Below are 22,402 nucleotides of genomic sequence, written 5' to 3' on the forward strand. Positions count from 1 at the left end.
ACACTGGAAGAAAATGTACAAGGAAGGAAGTAAAAAATACCTCAAATACTATCTTGAGATAGGATGTTAATACTTAGTAAAATATTCCCTAGCATTTTTCTAATAGTGAGATGTTCAAAGTAGTCTTAACTTAGTTTCTAAAATAGCAACAGAATATTTCAGGCCTGAGGCCACCATTCTATGTTTATAATGCTATAAATTTTACCATATATTTGAGCTGTTTTACAGTGTTCAGATTGCTTTCCATAAACCACCTCATAGAGGGCCTCTGGACGAGCCCTGTGAGGGAGTTCTCCACATGAATGGGGAAGCGAGGCTCTGAGATGCAGAGCAGGGACACACTGCCTGGACACATGGCAGTGAAATCATGACTCTTAAACCTAGATTCTTCCCTTATGCAGTATAGCCAGTGTGTAACTGCACAATGAATAACAGAACCCGGCTTGCAAATGTAAAAATATGAATTCCATGGAGGAAAATATATAATCATAAGCATCATCAACATTCTTACCAGAAAAGAAACTCAATGTAATTTTCAAATGATTTATTTATTACAGTAACAAGGAAGACTCTGAATACAAACAGGTTCTTTTGCTAATATAATAACTGCATTGTTACCTAAGATTGGACATACTAAAGGATAAACACCTAGATAAGAGGCAGTCAGTTTTGAGTTTCTAGCTGTGGTACTCTAAGAGTGTTCTATTTAATTGTGTGTCAATTTACTATTTCAAATTCTCTTTGCAACAGAAATTCCTGAAACATGTTGAACATGAGTCAATATCATTATTTTTAAACAGACTAGTGGATCTGTATCATAGATACACTTGCACATGGATATTAGGGAATGTTATTTAAGTGTCTATCTCTAAAATTCTCATTTTTAGGAATTAAAAGTTTTTATATTTAATGGTGGTGTTTTCCAGAATTCATATTAATAAAAGGAAATTTTAATGAGTCATTTGATAGGAATTTTTAAATTGTAGCAACTATAAAATGTGATACCAACAAAATCTTAAAAATCTCTTTAGTGATGCCAGGGTTATGCTACTTTTAATTTCCTATAGCTAGTGACATAATAAAACATTCATCAAGGATTCAATATTGATTTCTTTGGACCTGAAAAAATGCTTAATATGGCAACTATTTAAACTTATTTTTATTCTTCTTTGAAAAAATAATAATAGAACATAGCTATAAAAACAAAGAAGTTTATTTTTAATCAACATATTTAATGGTTACAACTATTAAAATTGCCCTTTTGAGAAGATATATCTTTATTTGACATTAATATCATTAAAAATATTTTGAGAAGTACTCCTTGTAATGGCTTTCAGCACCAGTATACAGCATGCAAGAAACTGTGTTCTATTGCTTAGCTTACTACCTTCCTTTTATTTTGAAATTTGATCTAAGTGGCTTTTGACAATCCTCAGAGGGTAAGGAAAGTACATACATATATATAATTTTTTCAAAGGATGATAGTTTTCCATCATTATTCATTTAACAATATGTTGCTGAAATAAAACTCAAAAGTAAATCCAAGTAATATCATCTTTTAGGGCAAAAAAACCACACAACACATATTTTTATCTATTTTTTAAAAGTCACAGTCACCTGATGTCTACTTATGGTATATTCACTTAGGTCAATAATTGTAAGGTCCTTAAGGGCAGAGACCACACTATTTCAATTTTATAGTTCTATTCTTTAATCTCCCCCTATACCTTGCCCTTTGCATCCTCCCTTGCACAGAATCTGATGCTGGTGCCCCAAAAAATGTTTGTTGAAGTGACTAGAATTTTCCTATTAGATGGATATATAAAGATATGTATCATATATTTAACATATTAATTCTATTTTTCTATGGATTAGTCAATATTTGTACTCATGTGCACACTAATAGTCTTCTTTGTGATTTTCTATAAATTCAGGAATTATACAGTATAAATCACAGCAGATAAATCAGATCACTGAAGGCCTAAATAGATCAGCACTTTATGTCTGTTCCTGTTTATATTGCTTCACATATTTTAGTTTGAGAATTCCTGCTTCTTTCTGGGAATAGAAAGTCAAGCTTCTTTCTGGGAATAGAACTACAAGAGTTTATACTTAATAAGGATCAATTGTGATGTGCTATCAGTAGTTTCCTCTTCCCTGGTTCACATCCATATGGCCAACAAAATCAGCCTTTAGCTAAAGACATTAGCCTCTATGTCATTAGAAGTCTAAATTAACTTGACTGCACAAGATTGGTCTCTGTTATACTGTGTATCACTTATTTGGGCTAATTGATGACTAAATGGAATTGGCTACTTTGTTGACAACATTTCATGCTTAAAGATGAGATTTACTGTAGGATGATTGATTCAAATTAAAGCATCTACTAAAACATAAATGCCCTCACCTAACAAATCAAACAAATTTGGTAAAGTTTTAGAGTAAGTACATTTAAGCAACATTAAATTTAAAAGAATTGTTTGTTATATTGTTTAAAAGCAAACGGGGTTATATAATTCAGGAACTGTAAACTGGAAGAAAAATCTAAAATGGTATTAAATTTGTGTCTGTGGGCTGCTCTACTTGTTGGAATCACAAAATGATTTAGACAATGATTTCCTAAAACTAGAGGAATTTGACTATTTTTGATCAGTGAGGACTCTGAACAAAGTACTGGCAAATCTATCACAAATTAATAATTAGACTAGTAATAACATAGCTTATACATACAATGATAAACAAATGGCATGTTTGAGTTTTCTTAATTTGTCCAAGTCCAGTTCCTACGGTTGAGGTTACAATTAGCACAGCTTGCAGGAGCACACCTTTTCTATCCATAAATGATGCTTTCGTTTACCTGGAAAGAAAACAGATTATCTTGGGTTATATGGTGAAATGAAGAAAGGGAAGGAGGAAAGACGGGTAAGAGGAAGGGTGGAAGAGAGAGGAGGATGAAAGGAGGGAGGAAATGAAGAAAAATAAAAGGCAAGAAAGGGAAGAAGGAAAGAAGAAAGCAGTTACTCATAATTTCTACATTTCTTTCTCTATACAAAATAAAATGTTAATATAATAAAGAAATTCTTATAAGCCAAGCCTCAGGTAACTGTATTTTAATTGCACATATTATTAATATGGTTTTTTTTAAATCACTGAGAAAGATCAGAAGTTGTCAACAAGATTAATTGAGTTTGAAATAAATAAATTTCCATAAATTTCAAGCAGTTGAATTGTTCTGGGAGAAGCTCACCATGGCAGTGTTAGGACAAAATAGTATAAATATCAGTTGAAATATGGTTTGAGCTATAGAATTCTTTCTGAGAATGTATTTCTCAGACTGCAGGCTTAAAAAAAAATCACTTGATTAAATTAATTTGATTAATTAGAGCATTGTGCCTCAGTTAACTACTTCTAAACACACTTATATTAATAATGTGACCAATCATAGTAACTCCCGTTCCTACTGGCAAAAACTCAAAAAGCTGATTATTTATGTTAGCTAAAGCAATATTCAATATTGTATTATATATGTATTAGTTATATATGCCCAGAATTTTATATCTTTTAAAAATTATTAGATTAATGCTTTTTCCCTTTTGGTAAATTATTTAAAATATTGAAGTTGTTAAACACAACTAGAAGATAGAGCTTGCATTTTTTTACTACTGGAATTGTTCTTACTTCTTCTAGAACATTTTTTTTTAGCACTAGTCATAAGAAGTGTGTTCTTGATGGCTATGACTGATGGGCTGCTCACACATGCTACATTTTTTCTGCTTCATGCATCATCATCAGCCATCTCCAACACTCCACTCCTGAATCTGTCCTACTTTCTGTTACCTGATTTTTGCTGGTGATTCATGAGCCAGAATAGTATAAAGAAAAAAAAAAAAAAGCTTCGCTTTTCACAATGCAGTATCTTCTACGAAACAGTAAGAAACCTAGTTTTATTCATCAGATTTGTGCAAATATAATATTGATTAACAGTGATGTATGTAGATCTACACACATAATGTGCCATATAAAAACCACTAAAATGTTCTGTTAATGGCAGAATGCATGCTGATTATAAACTACTTCAGAATGACATAAAAATGCTTATCTGAAAATGCATTTTTTTGTGTGTACTTCCAAACCCTCTTTTGTCACTATTATTTTCAGCTGAAGCCGTATTTAAGTGCACTATCCCTGGTGCACTAGTAACTAAAATTCTTAGTTTTCCAAGCCAATAAGGTGATAAAAGCTCAAGGTTTCTCATTAACACTTGGATAAAATTTGTGAACGTCACACTAAATTTTTATCATCATGAGTACAAAAATAAGGGGCCAAGAACATTTTTTTTAATATTCTGGAGATCAGGGATTGGGCTATATACAATCACTGTGCATTAAACAGTTAATAAGAAGTTAGCCAACAAAATACTAAACTGAACTATTTTTGTGATAACATCTTTCAGATTCAGAAGTGACCAGGCCTTAAAGAGCCAAAGAAAGAAAGCCTAATGGCCCTAAAAACACAAAAAAGGGAGCTGTAAGTTCACATGTTGTCTCAGTGCTTCTATTACTAGACATCAAAGTTATTCCCACAGGTTCCATGAATGTATATATGCTGGTGAAGAAGCCAGTAGACTTCACAGAGTCTAAGCCAGAAACTTCAATCTGGGATTCACCTGTGAGTCAAAAGTCTTTGCTAATGAATTATTCCAAAGAAAAGACACTGCTGAGGGAGACTTTAACCTATCAGACAAGACCTCCAGGTTCACTGGCAGGGTCAGAGTAACAAGAATGCTGTGGTCTAAAGCTGCTTTGCCCAACCTTAATGGACTGCAGGCACTCACCTGGGTATTCAACTTGAACCAATAAAGAGATCACAATGGCATGATGAATAAGGTAGAGCCCTCTAGAAGAGGTGAATGACCACTCCATCAGGCATCTAAACTGTGAACTATATGCAAGCTCCAGCCCATTTACAAATGGCTCATCCCAGCTGGTGAAGCAGTGATGTCAACGAAAAAATAATCTACATACTGAGTTAAAACCCATTTTGTTCAAAGATAATTCACAAAGTCAATCTTACTGTTTTATATACATTCTAAAAATTTGATTTTATTACTGGCATTTTTAAATGCTCCATCAACAGTTTACAAATTTCAACTTCATTAAAAAAAAAATTAGTTTCTCTGCACTGGAAGTTTCTTACTCCCTGCAGATGCAAACTAGTTGATAGGAGCAATATAAAGCTATGTAAGTTTCAGTAAAATGATGTTTTAGAGGATTTGCCAAGAAAAGACTTTACCTGGAGAGAACAATATATAATGCAATACTCTTGAACTGTGCTTGAGTAGAAAAATGATTTTGTTTTCACTTTCTGGGTGCTGTTTGAACAACTGACATATTCATTAAAAATGATCTAATAAATATATTTGTTATTTAGAACTGCATAAATAAAGCCATGTAAGGTCAATATCCATTAAAGGCAAAAGACTGATCACATCCACCTTTGTAACTAGGGGATTTGCATATATATGAAAGCACTAAAAATAATTTAAAGTGAAATATTCCAGGTGAAAATGGTAAGATTAGCTCATTCAGATTTAAATATGCTTCTTTCCATACAAGAAATAATGAATATAATAATGCATTTATAAGCTTAGCTACTGAAGCACTTTTACTGTTTTGAGGACATCTTCTCAAACCTTACCACTTAAAGATCCCAAATTTTATTTTTTTCTTCTAACAAAGGTGGTTTAACATGCTTTCCAGAGCAACACCACCTATACATGGTAAATAGAGGTCACTAGACCACCAAAGTAATGTTTATACTTTTGGAGCTCTACATTTGAATGACTTGATATTTTGAAGTTGATTTTTGGACGTTGAGAAGCGGCCAGTCATATTTTCATGGTTCAAGGGAAGTCCTACCCTGCCACCAATTTCACAAATCTTCCTTCATGTTCAGTTTTAAGAATTTTGTTTCTCAAATGCTCATACTTCAAGGAAATGCACTCTATCATCAAAATCTTTCTTACTAAACAAGCATCTCTGTCAGAAGTGTCTTAATTTCTTATCACAGAATTTTATCCACACAAGGAGCAATAAATAATTCATGCCACTGCCTCTTTGTTGTGTGTCCCTGAACTGCACAGAGCTGCAAGGCTGACAGCTGTGTCAGGACAAGCACCAAGGATCTGACATGACAAGTGACTAACAAGTTTCTTTCAGTTCATAGAGAAGGAAGACAATGGCCCAAAGTGCAGAAAGAAACCTTGAAACAAAATAAAACTGCTTCTTTCTTTTTACCTAAGTGTTTGCTATGAGCTTATTTCCACCCCACAAGCCCTGGTCATTTTATAGGACTGCCCAGCCCCCTTTATTCCTCACACTCGCTTGGCCATTTACGCCCGGCCACGGATCAATATGAGCAATTCTTGGAGAAATACGATGTCTCCATGACAACCAAGCCACAAATTCTCAGTGGAAGGCAGTGAGACCAGTAGTGAACTCTCCAGAGGTTTCTAGGCCTATAAGGCTAGATGTCTTAAAATGCAGGAATGGACAGAAGAAAAAGCCAGAGTAATTCATTCTTTATTACCAGTTTAATGATGTCCAATGTATAGAATGGTACTCACTTTTTAAGTTAAGATTCTTTATCAACACTTCTGTTTTCTAATTGATCTTTCTTTTTTGATATATCTTTTTGTTTATGCCAATCAGATAGACTGTGCTATATTTTAATGTCACCACAATTACATTCATACTGAGGGATGACCAAAATTTATTCTAGTTTTAAAACAGCATAAAGCTGATCTATTCTTGCAAAAACAACAACAACAACAACAACAATGAACACTTCAGTAAAAACTTCACTCATGGATTTAACTGCCTGCTAAGGTGATTGATAGAAAACTGTTGATTATCACAGTTTAAAAACCTAGTCAAAATCAGACAATTGTAGTCAGAACTAAATTTAAAAATGCTACCACTACTCTCTCCCTTTTCATGTGGGACACATCTGTAAGGCAGCGGGTGGGGCTGTTGTGCTGATGAAAATTTTCTGTCATTGCTAAAGACGCCGTTTCTCAGCCCCATGGATGCTGAGGCAGAAGTGTGGCTGAGAACAGACACACAGCAGCAGTTCGTCTTTTGAGGAATCTTGGTGTAGTGGAGGGGACTGAAATACAAGCCATTGCCACTGGGCCAACTGGGGTTCCAAGATGACTTAGGGGACCTGACATAGATTGCAGGCTGCACCTTTCACTGAAAATTAAATCTCAGTAGCTCTCCTCGGGGAAGGATCAGGGGACTGTTTGCAGCTGCCCCCTGTCAGCGAAGGCTACAAGATTTGGAAATCTCTTAACTAAGCTGACAGACCACAGAGAGGATGAATCAAAAATCTGATACATGGATCAGCACACAAAGATGCGAGAGGGTAGAGGGTACACAGCAGCCAGAGAAAACAGCAAAGAAAAACGTTCAAGGAGGGAAGATAGTTAACTCACTCATACTAATAAGGCATCTTCTAGCATTTAATGGTTTTGTAGTGAGCCAGGAATTGTCTTTCAACTCTTGTAACTTTTTTTTTCCCCCCTCTTAATTAGTTCATTGTTAAGACCAGGCAGGCTTCAAAACAAAACAGGAAGAACAACTCATGCTTAAGTTTTCTTGGACATATCCTTCCAGTACATTTCTGTCTATTCTTTCTACAAAGAAAATACAAGCATCAGTAACCTGGACAGAGGGTAAATTTTATTGAATGCTTTCTCTTTTCTCCCTAATTCTCCACTTCCTCTTGATTCCATCTTTTGAAATATTTTAAAATGTTGCTATTTCTCAAGTTTCCAACCTCTGCCTCTATTAACCAGTTTAGCCTAAAATTGATGATAATGAACTAATAGTGTCAGCTTCCCTTCTCAGTCATAAAGCCTTTGTACTTCCTCCAACTGAATTCTTGATGAAAGAGGAAAAGATAACAGCTCCACACTGTGACCCCTGGAGGTGACCATTAATTTGACAGTGCAGCTGCTAAAAGAAAACAGCATTACAATGTCCTCTCCCCCCACCCCCTTCCAAGGACCCCAAAGCTGTGTCAAATTTATCATTTATACTTGACTATTTTTAAATGGCTTTCACCTGGACTCTCAGACTCTTCCAAGACACATCTGTCAGGCATGTCCTCGGTGTCTTGGAAGTTTGCCGAGTTTGAGTTGCTGTCATGCTTGACCGAACTGACTGGAGCTATTAAAAAAGAGAGTGAGCAAAGAAAGAGAAAAGGGTGATGAGAAAGTAGTAATAAACACCATTAAACATTTCCTTTCATTTCCACAGATATTTCCAGGGACACACTACATAAACACAAATAATAAATTGAAATAAAATGTATCCTCTAAGTATGTATTGGCAGACATGTAATTAGTTGAAAAATCTATAGATGAGACTTTATCTAGAAGAAAAATAAGTGTGTAGCATCAGCTTAAAAGCTACAAAGTAACCAAGCGATCCCTTCGAAACAGAAAGCATATTTTTAATGCATAAATCTAAAAGAGTATGGTCAATTAACAGCAACGGGACCAGCTCTGTCCTGATGCAGCGGTTCTTTTTGTCACACAGATCACAGTGGATGAACACTTTTCATGCATTTTGGTTTTCTTTCATCAAATTAAAACTGATGGTTCCAAACACAAATAAAAAAATCCCTATAAAAATAAATTTTAAAAGATAGGATAAATACATTGCAAATGATAATAAGGATAGGTGATCTTTTGAATGGCAGGTCTTCACACAACTACAGTGAGATATTTTCTGAGTAGGAATTATGCACAGAAATGAAAGCAAAAATAGGAATATAAAATGTCCTATAAACACATTACAACTACTAGCTCTGTTAGAGAAGCACAGGCTTAAGTTTCTAATTTTTCTACAAGTAACATATTTCCCTATTATATTTGTTCAAGGAATCACTTAATCAGGAAAAGCAGATGTGGTCTTCATCTGCTGAATAACACTCTGAATAACAAATGACACTCTGAATAACAAAACAAAGCAAGCCTTAAATAATATAAATTATGTCATACTCATCTAAAGCCAAGCAGTACGGACGTTTGTCTATCACAGATTTCTTTGGTGAAAATTACCACTGTCTCCTCAGGTCCTGATAACACACACAACATATTATTTATAAGCCATAAATGCAATAGAGGAAATATATATTTATGTCATAATATGTTTATATATATATTTAGCATAGATATTTAATAAGAAATAATCTGTTGGCCCAGGGCAGTGGGCTGGCTGCTGTTTGTAAGCCTCCCTTAGGAGATGAGGGAGCAAATGCAGAGGCTAGAGCTTGTGTTACTTCACACATTCAATAAGTGATGCAGAGGGCTGCCTGAGGGACAAAGTAGCCTTAGGAGAGCTCACACCTCCCAGACTGCTGTCTTGCTTTCATGGACTGTGCACAGCAGTGGTGCCCATAACCTGAAACCCATATACACACATTTAAAGGAGACCAGTGACATGTTTCTGTTCTAAATATCCTCTCTAGTTTCACCCACCCTTTCAGAATACCAATAATGCTGCTTTGTTGTGTGGAAGGGCAAGCACAGAATTAGAATTCACTTTTTATTTGGGAATAAAATACGAGAAAAACTATTCAAAATTCTGCTTTTGAATAAATAAGCACAACTTTTCATTTTGAGTTCTCTGAAAACAAACATGGAAGTAGGTACCATGTCTGTTTTATTCACCTGTGTATACCCTAGGCTATGGAAAGTATTCTTAAGGATTTGTGTGATGAGTAAATAGATAAACAAATGAATGAAGCAGAGGTACCATACTGGATGTCCTTCTGATTCAAGAGTATTTATGCTTTATCTTCAGCTTGACCTGTTCAGCTTCTTGTTTAGGCCCACTTGAGATGAAAGATGTATATTTACAAAGTGGTGGTGTTCCATGACTTGGAAGGAGAGCTAAGTAGTATGTATGGCCTATTTTCCTCAGTTTACATCATACTTAATTTTACTTTTGAATCCATAGATTTTTTTGAAATGTTTAAGTGGAATAATTAAATGCATCAAAGTTGCAGAATACTATTACATTGGTCAAAATTTTCTGGCCTACTTTCTTGATTTTCATTCCTCCAAAACGCTCTTCTAGATACAGGGGCCTCAAGGAGCTGGAGAGAGCATGGTATTAGAACAACAAAGTCCATGTCTACCACCAGATTTAGTGGCAATAAAGTAGTTCCAGAATGAACTGACATTCCAGATCTTTCAAGAAAACAGGAAAGTAAGATGTATCAATAGTTTTAGCTGCATGAGCTTTATTAAACTCACACTATAAGGTACCTTTGCAGGTATTTTTGTCTCCAGAAAGATTTTGGAGGGTGTTGTTTGTGGTGGGGGGAGTAGACTAGAGTAGTAGAATACAGTAGTAAAGTAGAAAGGGTTGTTCATTAGATCTTTGGCTTAATTTCACTTTTGCTTCCAAATTTGAGAGATGGTACAAGATTTGCCTTTTAGTTTTTACTGGGTAGCTTATAGACTATCCGATTAAATTCACTGTGGAAGGAGTTCTTACATTCTGTCAATTGGGAACAATAGACATTGAAGAGGTTAATTACTGCCATTCCACTTATTTTTTTTGATAGGCCAGTGTTTGCAATTATTCTTTTGGGTATTTCTTGTGATGTGTGACGTTTCATCATTTAACTCTGACATGATGTGCGGCCGAGGCTTCTCTAATGAATAATTTCAAAAATGATGAAATAAAAAAAAAATTGATCAGGTGATTATCAAGCCCAGGGTAGAGCTCTGTGCTAGAACATGTGAGGGGATTAAAAAAATGAGGCATTTCTAAGGTGCCCACATACAACTTGTGATATAGTTGAGTTATAATAGAAACTAATAGGAGCATTAGAGAGAATATTCCAAGAGTAACATGGTTTTTAAGGAATGCAGAGGTAATTCTCCTGCAATAGGGTGTGTTAGGAAGTAAAATTTGAATTAAATCTCGTTGAGAAGTAATATGAATAGCCCAAAAGGAGCTTGTTCTCTGCAAAAGGAAAAAATGTGAACTCAAGCCTGGCCAAAGAAATACAGTAGCCTGGTGTCACAGATTTATTTAACAGAGTATTGCTGCCTATTTTTATATGTATTTTTAATGAATTCTCCTTACATGTTGCTTTGAGCGTTCCCTGAATTGCTGTTGTGGCGAATTCCTCTCACCTGTAGAAGTTAGCTATAGACAGGTTTTCCCTTGCCGTAGATAGTCGATAATTTGATCTTTACAATGGTGGGCCCATTTATCACAGTAAGTTGTCCTTTCACTATACATATTGACTTTTGTTTATCAATACTAAAGTCCATTTGTAGCTCATCACTAAAGTTCTTGGATATTTTCAGTAGTTTTTGAAGATGCATTTTAGAGCTTGGCAGAGAGGTACTTTTGACATCAATATAGTGCAAATGGTTGCTAGGCTCATCCTTAACTTAAAATCAACTGTTTATTTCCTCTGTAATGCATTCTGAAATAGTCTACATTTGGGGGGTGAGAGACAAAAAAGATAAACACTCCTTGACAGTTCTACCACTGAAAGATGTAAGGTGTTCCATTTACTCATCACACACCTCAAAATATTGCAACGACAAGACTGGTGTTCTAAATATCTTTGTAGTACCTTTGGAAGCTAGATAGAGGAGAAAGTCCATGTACTTGGTAAAGATGCCTTTGACTATGGTGTGCTTAATTATTAGTGTTACAGAAATTCCCAAAGAAATAAATGGTTCAATTGTAGACAATACAAAATAAGTAGTTTTTAAATTACACTTAAGAACATATACTCAACATTTAGAAAATGAAGATCATGGCATCTGGTCCCATCACTTCATGGGAAATAGATGGGGAAACAGTGGAAACAGTGTCAGACTTTATTTGGGGGGGCTCCAAAATCACTGCAGATGGTGACTGCAGCCATGAAATTTAAAAAGACACTTACTCCTTGGAAGAAAAGTTATGACCAATCTAGACAGCATATTGAAAAGCAGAGACATTACTTTGCCAACAAAGGTCTGTCTAGTCAAGGCTATGGTTTTTCCTGTGGTCACGTATGGATGTGAGAGTTGGACTGTGAAGAAAGCTGAGCGCCGAAGAATTGATGCTTTTGAACTGTGGTGTTGGAGAAGACTCTTGAGAGTCCCTTGGATTGCAAGGAGATCCAACCAGTCCATTCTGAAGGAGATCAGCCCTGGGTGTTCCTTGGAAGGAATGATGCTAAAGCTGAAACTCCAGTACTTTGGCCACCTCATGTGAAGAGTTGACTCATTGGAAAAGACTCTGATGCTGGGAGGGATTGGGGGCAGGAGGAGAAGGGGACGACAGAGGATGAGATGGCTGGATGGCATTACTGACTCGATGGACATTCTGAGTGAGCTCCGGGAGTTGGTGATGGACAGGGAGGCCTGACGTGCTGCGATTCAAGGGGTCGCAAAGAGTCGGACATGACTGAGCGACTGAACTGAACTGAACTGAAGAACATATAATGAAAAAGCATGGAAAATTTTGTGACGAAGACTCTATAGAAGAATTTACTGAAACAAATATGGTGACAGGGTAGTCACTCAGTCATATACAACTCTTTTTGACTCCATAGACTGTAACTCCACTGTCCATGGATTCTTCCGGCAAGAATACTAGAGTGGGTTGCCATTTCCTTCTCCAGGGTATCTTTCCAACCCAGGAATCGAACCTAGGGATCAAACCCAGTTCTCCTGCATTGCAGGCAAATTCTTCACTGTCTGAGCCACTATGGTATGCTCCTTTACCTCTCTCTATTCTCTATTGTGGTTTCGGTTAATGTGTTAAAATTCCTTCCTGCCTTTTCTCATCATTTGCAGAAATGCAAATATTCATTAAAATTTGAAGATGGCTAGGTCAAGGCAACAAACAACTTCAAGAAAAATCCTCCCCATTCATAGTGAGAGAATGACCACTGGGAAAAATCTCCATCATCTCAACAAACAGTAGTTGATTCTTGCATGCTGGGCCAGGACTGTAGTATATACAGAGCCTTTGTTAAAAATCCATATCAATCACAGTGTGAATAAAATTTGTAATGCAAATAATGTTTTCAATATGATGACTTATAAGTGATTGAAAAATAAATCCCATCTGGCATATGTATGGAGTTTGGGGAAGTACTGGAGATAGTGATAGGAAATCATTAACAAAAAGATATACCAGTTTGAAATGCTAGTCAATGGAGTAGAATAAACCATCGTAGTAGCAGATAAAACTTAGACAAAAATCTTATTTGCATCTTATTCAAAGGCATAAAAATAATGCGCAAGTTGCAGAAGTCACAAAAGACTAAAACTCTGCTCAATTATGAATGAGTAGTGGAGAAGAAGTCAAAGACCTGAGTTACAGTCTACCAGCTAAATGTGGTGGCCAAGAATTCGTCACTTCCTTTGCTGATAATTTAGATCTCTTCCCAATAATAAGGAATCAGTGTGAATAAATTTTAAAAATCTTTCTGTAGGCTTAGAAGAAAGAAAAACTACAATAAGTTCAACAAGAATTAAACACTAGTGCAACCCTGACTGATCACAAGAAAACTGCAATATGTTTTAAATTAAATAATCAGTGAAAAGACTTTAAGTGATAACACTAAAGTTGGAAACAAAGAATATCATTTGAACAGACCACAGATTCAGTTCACAGAGTGATTCTCTCTGGACAGATGTCTTATCAGAAGAGCATATGTAGCTAAAGAGCTGTGTACATATTACCCCTACTTAAAGAGTATCTACTGAGATAAACAAGTGATAGGACCTCCTGATTATATTTAAATAGCAATAGCTACATCCTGCATCAGACTTTAGGCTTACTTTGTGTTCAGTGTAGACTGGAGACTGGAAAAATATATATATATACGAATGCCTAGAAATAAATAAAATATCTAGTGCTGCTTTATAACTAAGCAATAACTGTTTTATGGACAAGTTCAGCAAAATGAGTTAAGATTAGATTTATGTGTTTTATTATCTTTCTGCAAGTATAATCTGACACAGAATATTATTTTCTGGGTGATATTTTCTAGTGTGAATTGCTTTAAGCATGAGATATTTTGGGATACATATAATATATAAACACAGAAGATCAAATTATTTACTATCTAAGGGGAAAATTTTTTCTCTATAGCTAGGCTCTACAGTGAGGTGTACAACTAGATGTCTAATTTGAGGGACGATAAATGGGAATGAGAAAGTAGTATTAATTGGTTACTTCATCTTTTAAAATAATGTTTATTCCTCTAAGATATAAAAGTTTTCCTGTTATCCAGGAAGTTTGAGCAATAGGCTGCTTTGGTAAGGCTGATAAATAAGAAAGTACATTTAGCCTAATGCCAGATACAAGGCAGATACTTGAACTATTTATGAAATTACTGAGTAAAACTGCTAACAGGAATTTCTAAGAATTAAAAAAGCAATAACTAATTTCACCTGTAGTTGAAGGGAAAACTCTTAAGATCAGGCATTGGGTAAAATAAAATTCCTCATTTCTTTATTACCCAAATATAAGAAATTGGTGATGGACAGGGAAGCCTGGTGTGCTGCAGTCCATGGGGTCACAAAGAGCTGGACACGACTAAGCCACTGAACTGAACTAAAATATATGTCTTAATTGAAGCAAAGATGAATACCAATGACTTCCTAACAGAGATGAACTTCTTAGTTCCCCAGGGTGGGGGTGGGGGAGGATGTTGTACTGGCAAAAAGCTTAATTAAAAAGAAAATATATTTTTCATTCCACTCTATTCCTAATAGTATGACCTTGATCTTGTCATTTCACTTACCTGGACTCTGGTGCTTTCACTAAGAAAGTGAGAGAATTGGACTGGACAACTTCCTTGACATCTTCATGTCCTGAGACCTGAATATTTTGCCAGTTAAGACTCCAAGACCAGCTGACCACTGAGTATATCACTGAACAGGATACAAAGAGTATAAGTGACTACTAGAGTAATCTTAGAAATAATGAAGGCTTTTGAGGCCCTTTCTGAGTTAAAATTGCTATTTTCCTATAAGTAATTTCATCTGACTGAGGGACAGAGGAAATCAGGGCAACTTCAGAGAGATGCTTGGATGACTGTAATGCCAGGGTGAGAGGGCCCTAATTGAAAGATGACGAAGCCAGAACTGAGCCTGGTGGTGGTAGTGGTTTAGTTGCTAAGTCATGTCCAACTCTTGCAACTCCATGGACTATAGCCTGCCAGGTTCTTCCGTCCATGTGATTCTCCAGGCAAGAATACTGGAATGGGTTGTCATTTCCTTCTCCAAGAACTGAGGCTGCAGTATGGCTATTCCTGAGAACAAGCAAGGTGACACCTTGGCATAGAAGCATCCATCAGATGTTTGCCAATGGTGTAAAACAAATCTTTAAAACCAAACTTTAAAACAATAAGTTATATCTCTCAAACAATTTGGCAAATATGAACTTCAGTACAAGATGAATCATCCTAGACTAAATTAATTGGATCCATCAAATAATTGCAAGAAGCAAAACTGCAGTGGAAAAACCCTGGTCTGGAAGTTAGGTCTGGACTGGGTTAGGCTGCAAGGGCATTAGATTCCTCTGAAGACTTCGATTCAGGACCCCAAACATGAAGAGGTTCTCATTAGTTGTTTGAATGGATATGGTTATAGAGATGTGATGCTCCTGTGGAAATCTTCTCTTCCTGTCAAATCTCTCACAGGGAGAATCAAGAGAACCTAATTTTTTTAAATTATTTTTTTATGTAAAACTGAAGCCCATGAAGTTATTTGTCTTAGTCCAGCCTAGCATGAAAACTAACTCTAATCAAATTATTTAAACTCTCAGCTGAAACAGACTGTAGAGACATTTGGATGCAGGATAGGGGAAGTACGAAGAAGGAAATGTGTAATTTGGGAAATAGAAAAGGAAAGAACCAGGAACAATGCAAACTTCTCTCCTATTTATGTTGCATTTCCTCACCCTCTAAGGCAGTTCCCAGAGCTACCTATGAGAAGTTTGCCTGGAGTTCTTTATCTGTCCTTTAGGGTACATTCTCCTTGGCAAGGAGTGTTCCAGGGAGAAAAGTGGTGAGTAGATGAGTAAGCACTTTTTTCTTTTTTATCATCGAATCAAGATAATTTCTACAGCTTTTTTCCCTGGTCAAATTCAGAGTGGAAATAATAAAGGGAAATATTCAGTTCAGTTCAGTTCACTCGCTCAGTCGTGTCCAACTCTCTGCAACCTCATGAATTGCAGCACATCAGGCCTCCCTGTCCATCACCAACTCCCAGAGTTCACCAAGACTCACATCCATCAAGTCAGTGATGCCATCCAGCCATCTCATCCTCGGTCGTCCCCTTCTCCTCCTGCCCCCAATCCCTCCCAGCATCAGAGTCTTTTCCAATGAGTCAACTCTTCGCATGAGGTGGCCAAAGTACTGGAGTTTCAGCTTTAGCATCATTCCTTCCAAAGAAATCCCAGGGCTGATCTCCTTCAGAATGGACTGGTTGGATCTCCTTGCAGTCCAAGGGACTCTCAAGAGTCTTCTCCAACACCACAGTTCAAAAGCATCAATTCTTCAGTGCTCAGCTTTCTTCACAGTCCAACTCTCACATCCATACATGACACTGGAAAAACCATAGCCTTGACTAGATGGAATTTTGTTGGCAAAGTAATGTCTCTGCTTTTCAATATGCTGCCTAGATTGGTCATAACTTTTCTTCCAAGGAGTAAGTGTCTTTTAATTTCATGGCTGCAGTCACCATCTGCAGTGATTTTGGAGCCCCCCAAAATAAAGTGTGACACTGTTTCCCCATCTATTTCCCATGAAGTGATGGGACCAGATGCCATGATCTTAGTTTTCTGAATGTTGAGCTTTAAGCCAGCTTTTTCACTCTCCACTTTCACTTTCATCAAGAGGCTTTTTAGTTCCTCTTCACTTTCTGCCATAAGGGTGGTATCATCTGCATATCTGAGGTTATTGATATTTCTCCCGGCAATCTTGATTCTAGCTTGTGTTTCTTCCAGCCCAGTGTTTCTCATGATGTACTCTGCATAGAAGTTAAATAAGCAGGGGCGGTGGTGGTGGCTGGGGGGAGGGAAATATTACTTATTATTATTTCTGTATTTATCTAAAATTTGGTAAGGATAATTTCTTAATACAGGAAATAAACTGTATAAACTTTATACATTAAACCATAGAGATAATTATTTAAGACAAAGGGACTCAGCAACATTTTATTTGAAAGGACCCCTTCATCACTGAAAGGATGTAGAGGTAATGGAATAGCTCTAAGAAAGTCTAGAAATTAACTCTTGCACTATTCATGCAGTTTAGATTTTGTAAAAGTCATTTGACCTTTCTTATAAGGACAAAACCCTGTGCATTTTTACTGTTCAGAAATTTTACTGTTCAGAATTTCAAGAAATTGAAAGCAGGAATAGATTCCAAAGAAGAAAACAAATGGATTCCCTCCCCTATATTGATAAATTGAAGAACAGTCAGTAAAGGGAGAATTCTAAGAGGAATTTGTAGTATACTTCCTAGCTTGCATTTGAAAATTTGGAAGTTCAGGAAAACAAAAGAGACTCTTCAATCAAAAGAGCTTCATGCTAGCATTTGAGACTAGAGATAAACATGATTTATATATGAACTTCAGATAAGGATTCACAGCGTAGGGCAATTTAAACCAGAACAAAGTCTACAGTTATCCATAAGGAAAAATACCAAAATATTTTTCTCTAGAATCAGTGGGAGAAGAAACTGTCAAACGGCACTACCACTGGAATTTGTAAGAGCAGCAACCTTTCTATAGGCTGAACCTAAAAAGACACCATCAGCATGGAGAAAACGATTGGCAAGCAGTCTCAAATTCCCAGCTGATAGCTGTCTCTGTCTCAAGGGAAAATGCTTGTCTCAGATGGTTAGTCAAGTGTCAGAGCTCTTTCATCTCCTAGGTAGGAAATGGAAAATAAGGAAATCAAATTATCTAGACTATGCCTTCATTTTCTGATTCTTTGTCAACATTAAGAAGGATGCAAGGAAGAAAAGGTCTGAGTTACCATATTTTGTATCATTAGGCTTGGGTACTCTGAATGTGATTTATTTTTATTTGAATGACATCAAAATGGCATGTTAGTGTATGTACTAGAGAATTTATTGAAATTGAATTGAAGTCATGTATGGATGATAATAATGTGCTTTACCACTGTATTATAATAATCAGTAGCAACCATTACTCTTCTCTCACATCTACTCACACCAGACATAGAAAATATAGGGATCCATTGGCACTGACTGCCTCTTATATCAGGCATATAAACTGGAGCCATGCATTTAAAAATATTAATTTTGCTGGGGGATAAATAATGGAAAGTTGCCTTTTCAAATCCTCAGGCTGTGTCACTGCATAACACTCAGTATTTGTACTAGTATCTCTAAAAGATGGTTATAATACAATAGAATACAAATATAGCCTTGGTAAGTAGTAGAGTTTGGAGAAGGCAATGGCATCCCACTCAAGTACTGTTGCCTGGAAAATCCCATGGACGGAGGAGCCTGGTATGCTGCAGTCCATGGGGTCGCTAAGAGTCAGACAGGACTTCACTTTCACTTTTCACTTTCATTTGAGAAGGAAATGGCAACCCACTCCAGTGTTCTTGCCTGGAGAATCCCAGGGACAGGGGAGCCTGATGGGCTGCCGTCTATGGGGTTGCACAGAGTTGGACACGACTGAAGCGACTTAGCAGCAGCAGCAGCAGCAAGTAGTAGAGAGTCTCATTTTGATACTAGACAGGCTATTGCCATCTATAAATAAAGGATAAAGGAAACACACCTAAAGAAGCAAAGTTTTAAATAGCAAACATGCAGTGGATAAAGGGAAATCAGCAAATATAATCTAATGAGACTTTTGGAAAACTAGGTTCGATATAAAAGAGATGCTAAAATTACAGAACTAGGAAATACGAAACAAAAGCTTAGAGACAAGCAGATATTTCTAGATAAGAAAGTATAAAAGAGTGTCCTGATTAGTGTAAAACACTTCTCTTAACAGGTTGTTACAAATTATTTTGAAGAATATGTGGTAAAACCTCCAGAACTACAGGTAAAACTAAAGATTCCTGAATTGTAAAATGTTAGGTTGATTAGATTAATTATAGATAACAATGGTAAGGCTGAATCAGTGGTAATACATGCTATATACACATTTCAGTATAAAATTCTGGAAAACATTCAAAATAAAAACATGGTCCAAAATATATGGAACAAGAACATGACTGAGCTATCATATTTTATGACTAAGGACATTGTTGTTGTTATTCAGTTGCTCAGTTGCTCAGTCGTGTCCAACTCTTTGGGACCCTATGGACTGTAGCCAGCCAGGCTCCTCTGTCCATGGGATTTCCCAGGCAAGAATACTGGAGTGGGTTGCCATTTCCTCCTCTAGGGGATCTTCCTGATCCAGGGATCAAACCTGTGTCTTCTGCATTGGCAGGTGGATTCTTTGACACTGAGCCACCAGGGAAACCCCTAAGGACATTAGGTCAAAATAAAAATGTAAACAAATAGCTAACGTAAGCCTGACATTTTAGGAAGGGAATGATCAACATGATAAACTAACCACAAGAAAACCAACAAACCCAGGGGGCTTCTGCACCTGGAACCCTGTGCGTATCTCTAGTGACTATAGCCACTATAGGACACAGTGGAATTTAAGAGGCCAACCAAAGGTCCAGGAGCAAGTTGAGGGCAGGAGAATGTATGTCCTATCAAAATATCTCAAGAAGAAATTAGGAAGACTGAGACTCCAAGAGGAGAAGGGAGTGATGTAGGATGAGATGGTTTGATGGCATCACCAACTCAAGGAACATGAGTTTGAGCAAACTCCAGGAGATAGTGAAGGATAGGGAAGCCTGGCATGCTGCAGTCCATGGGGGTCAAAAAAAATCAGATGTGACTTAGCAACTGAACAACAACAAAGACTCCAGAAAGGACATAAATCTGAAGAAGAAAGTGACCAATATTTGTAAAATTGCCAAGAAACTCTATATATCGACCACCACTGTTACTCACCTCTAGTTCCTCCAACTCTTCAAGAAGCTTATACTCCCCACCCTATTCTCCATCACGCCTGTATTTTTATAGCCTGATAAGAAGTGTCTCTCCCTGCAGTAAATCTTTAAACTGAAACAAGTCATGTCCCTAAAGCCATGGTCTGGTCATGTAGCTTCTATGTAAAAACTCTGTAATCGCCTCTATTCAGTCAGCAATGAGAAATTCTGGAGCCATGGATTGCAAGGCCTTTTAGGACACAGTCTCAACTCATGTTTAGAGGCTTCTCACTAGATTCTGCCCCCACCTTAGACTTTGATATTATACACTACAGCTGGACAGGGCTCATTGTCTCCTGGATGTGCTAATGATTTTCTACACTGGTGCTTTGTTTAGGTTCCCACCTTGAGATAGCCTCTCTCACACCAAGCTCTAGTTCTCTGCTTGCCCAAAACTCCCCCTTATTAAAAACTCAGCTCAAATTCTGTCTCTCATTTAGTCTTCAACAACCTAAAATTAACATCCATTTTTCTCCCATCTTCTGTGTTTCCTAGCATTTTATTGGCCTGTGTTAGTCTTCTTGTCCCATTCTTTTGTTCTCTCATCTGACTACCTCACTGGTCTACATTAATAGTGAAGCCAGCTATTTCAGACACATCCTGATATTTTGAGGCTGTTCCCAGGGATGGGGGAGCCTGGTGGGCTGCCATCTATGGGGTCACACAGAGTCGGACACGACTGAAGCGACTTAGCAGCAGCAGCAGCAGCCATCAGAGCAACTTTGCTTCTCCACAACAGAACCTCTGGTGCTGTAATTGGAAGACTGGGCTAGAAGAACCATAGGGCCGACCTAGTGCATCCACTTCTGTAATTCTTAGCTTATCTCAGGCTGTTGGAAATTTATAGTTAGTATGCTTCCCAGGTGGCTCTAGTGGTAAAGAACCCACCTGCCAATGCAGGAGGCATAAAGAGATGTAAGTTCAATCCCTAGGTTGGGAAGATCCCCTGGAAAAGGGAATGGCAACACACTCAAGGTACTCTTGCCTGGAGAATCACATGGACAGAGGAGCCTGGCGGGTTACAGTCCACAGAGTCGCAAAGAATCGGACATGACTGAAGCAACTTAGCACACATGCACATGCTTGCTTCACAGACATGATGATCATGGGACAGCTTACTTATGGACAGCAATGGCTATGAAGTCTACTTTCTCAGCAGTGATGAGGTTATGTAGACAATGGTGGGCCATGGTAAGCAAGATCTCTAGGCCATAGCATCATTTATACAACACTCACTTTCATTCCCTTCAAGGAACTTCATAAAATAAGAATCATACATTGCAAAATACTATACCTACCCGACAACAGAAAATGCACTGATTTCCACTTTCTTTTCCTTACCCTCATAAATCATAAAGTTAAATTTCCCCTAGGGACTTCATTCCTCTGAACTCAATGTACAGGCATAAAACAAATTTTGTTCTCACAGGACATCCCATTTTTGTTTCATTAGTTCAAGGAAAGGGTCACTCAATTTTTAAAGCATTTGGTTTGATCTTTACTATGATTCATGCCATCTAACATCCACAGACACACTCTATATACTGAAATGTTTCTTATATATAAAATGTGTCTCCACGGACACCATAATGGTGGTGCCTTCACATAAAATACGCAAAAACTGCCTTTCAAGTGCATTAGTTCAGAAAAGGTGATCAGAAATAGAAAATAAACTTATTATTGAATAGTTAAACAATTATTATTTTGCCCAAGTTCCTATTCCAGGGTAGATTTTTTTTTTCTTTTTACCACCTGCTTTCCTGGAGATGAGGGTAGAAATACTCTTAACCACTTCCCCCAAATATGAGATCTAAAATTATTTTCATTCTATTTTACACATTTTTATTCCATGTTTAACCATCTCATTGATATTTCATTCTACAGAGAGGGAAGTGATAAAAATTTTTATTAATGTAATAAAGGACAAAAGAAATAAAGATGATTTGTCATAATTTAACTAGATAAAATGAATTCTTATGATCTTAATGTAAGAACAGACTATGATCTCTAAAGAAATACTGAATTATGGAAACATGATTTTTACATAATAGAACCGTTTACACTTACCATTAAATCATATTACATAATTCTTACTGTTCTATTGCTTCACATGCTTTTTCATCTCTAAATTATTTCCATGGAATGTTTAAGTATTTTAAATGGCTTTCTCATTCTATTGCTATTGAGGGGCTTCCCCTACCTCCCCTGATGGCCAAAATTTGATTTTCCACACTGGGTATCTACAGGGAACCACAGTCATCAGG

At 36.8% G+C, this 22,402-nt stretch overlaps 1 protein-coding gene across 1 annotated transcript in view; it reads right to left on the reverse strand.

Annotated features, from left to right (window-relative positions):
- The window catches only part of WDR72 (WD repeat domain 72), a 221,550-nt gene continuing 200,519 nt past the window's right edge, over positions 1,372-22,402 (reverse strand). Inside the window, exons 19-20 of the mRNA XM_005685754.3 lie at positions 8,127-8,231; positions 1,372-2,857 (exon numbers count right to left, since the gene is read on the reverse strand). Coding sequence (XP_005685811.2) covers positions 2,802-2,857; positions 8,127-8,231 — 161 coding nt within the window. The 3' untranslated portion in view covers positions 1,372-2,801. The remainder of the gene's footprint in view (positions 2,858-8,126; positions 8,232-22,402) is intronic.

This window comes from Capra hircus, chromosome 10 (assembly GCF_001704415.2).
Source record: "Capra hircus breed San Clemente chromosome 10, ASM170441v1, whole genome shotgun sequence".
In the NCBI taxonomy this organism is placed as follows: Eukaryota; Metazoa; Chordata; class Mammalia; order Artiodactyla; family Bovidae; genus Capra; species Capra hircus.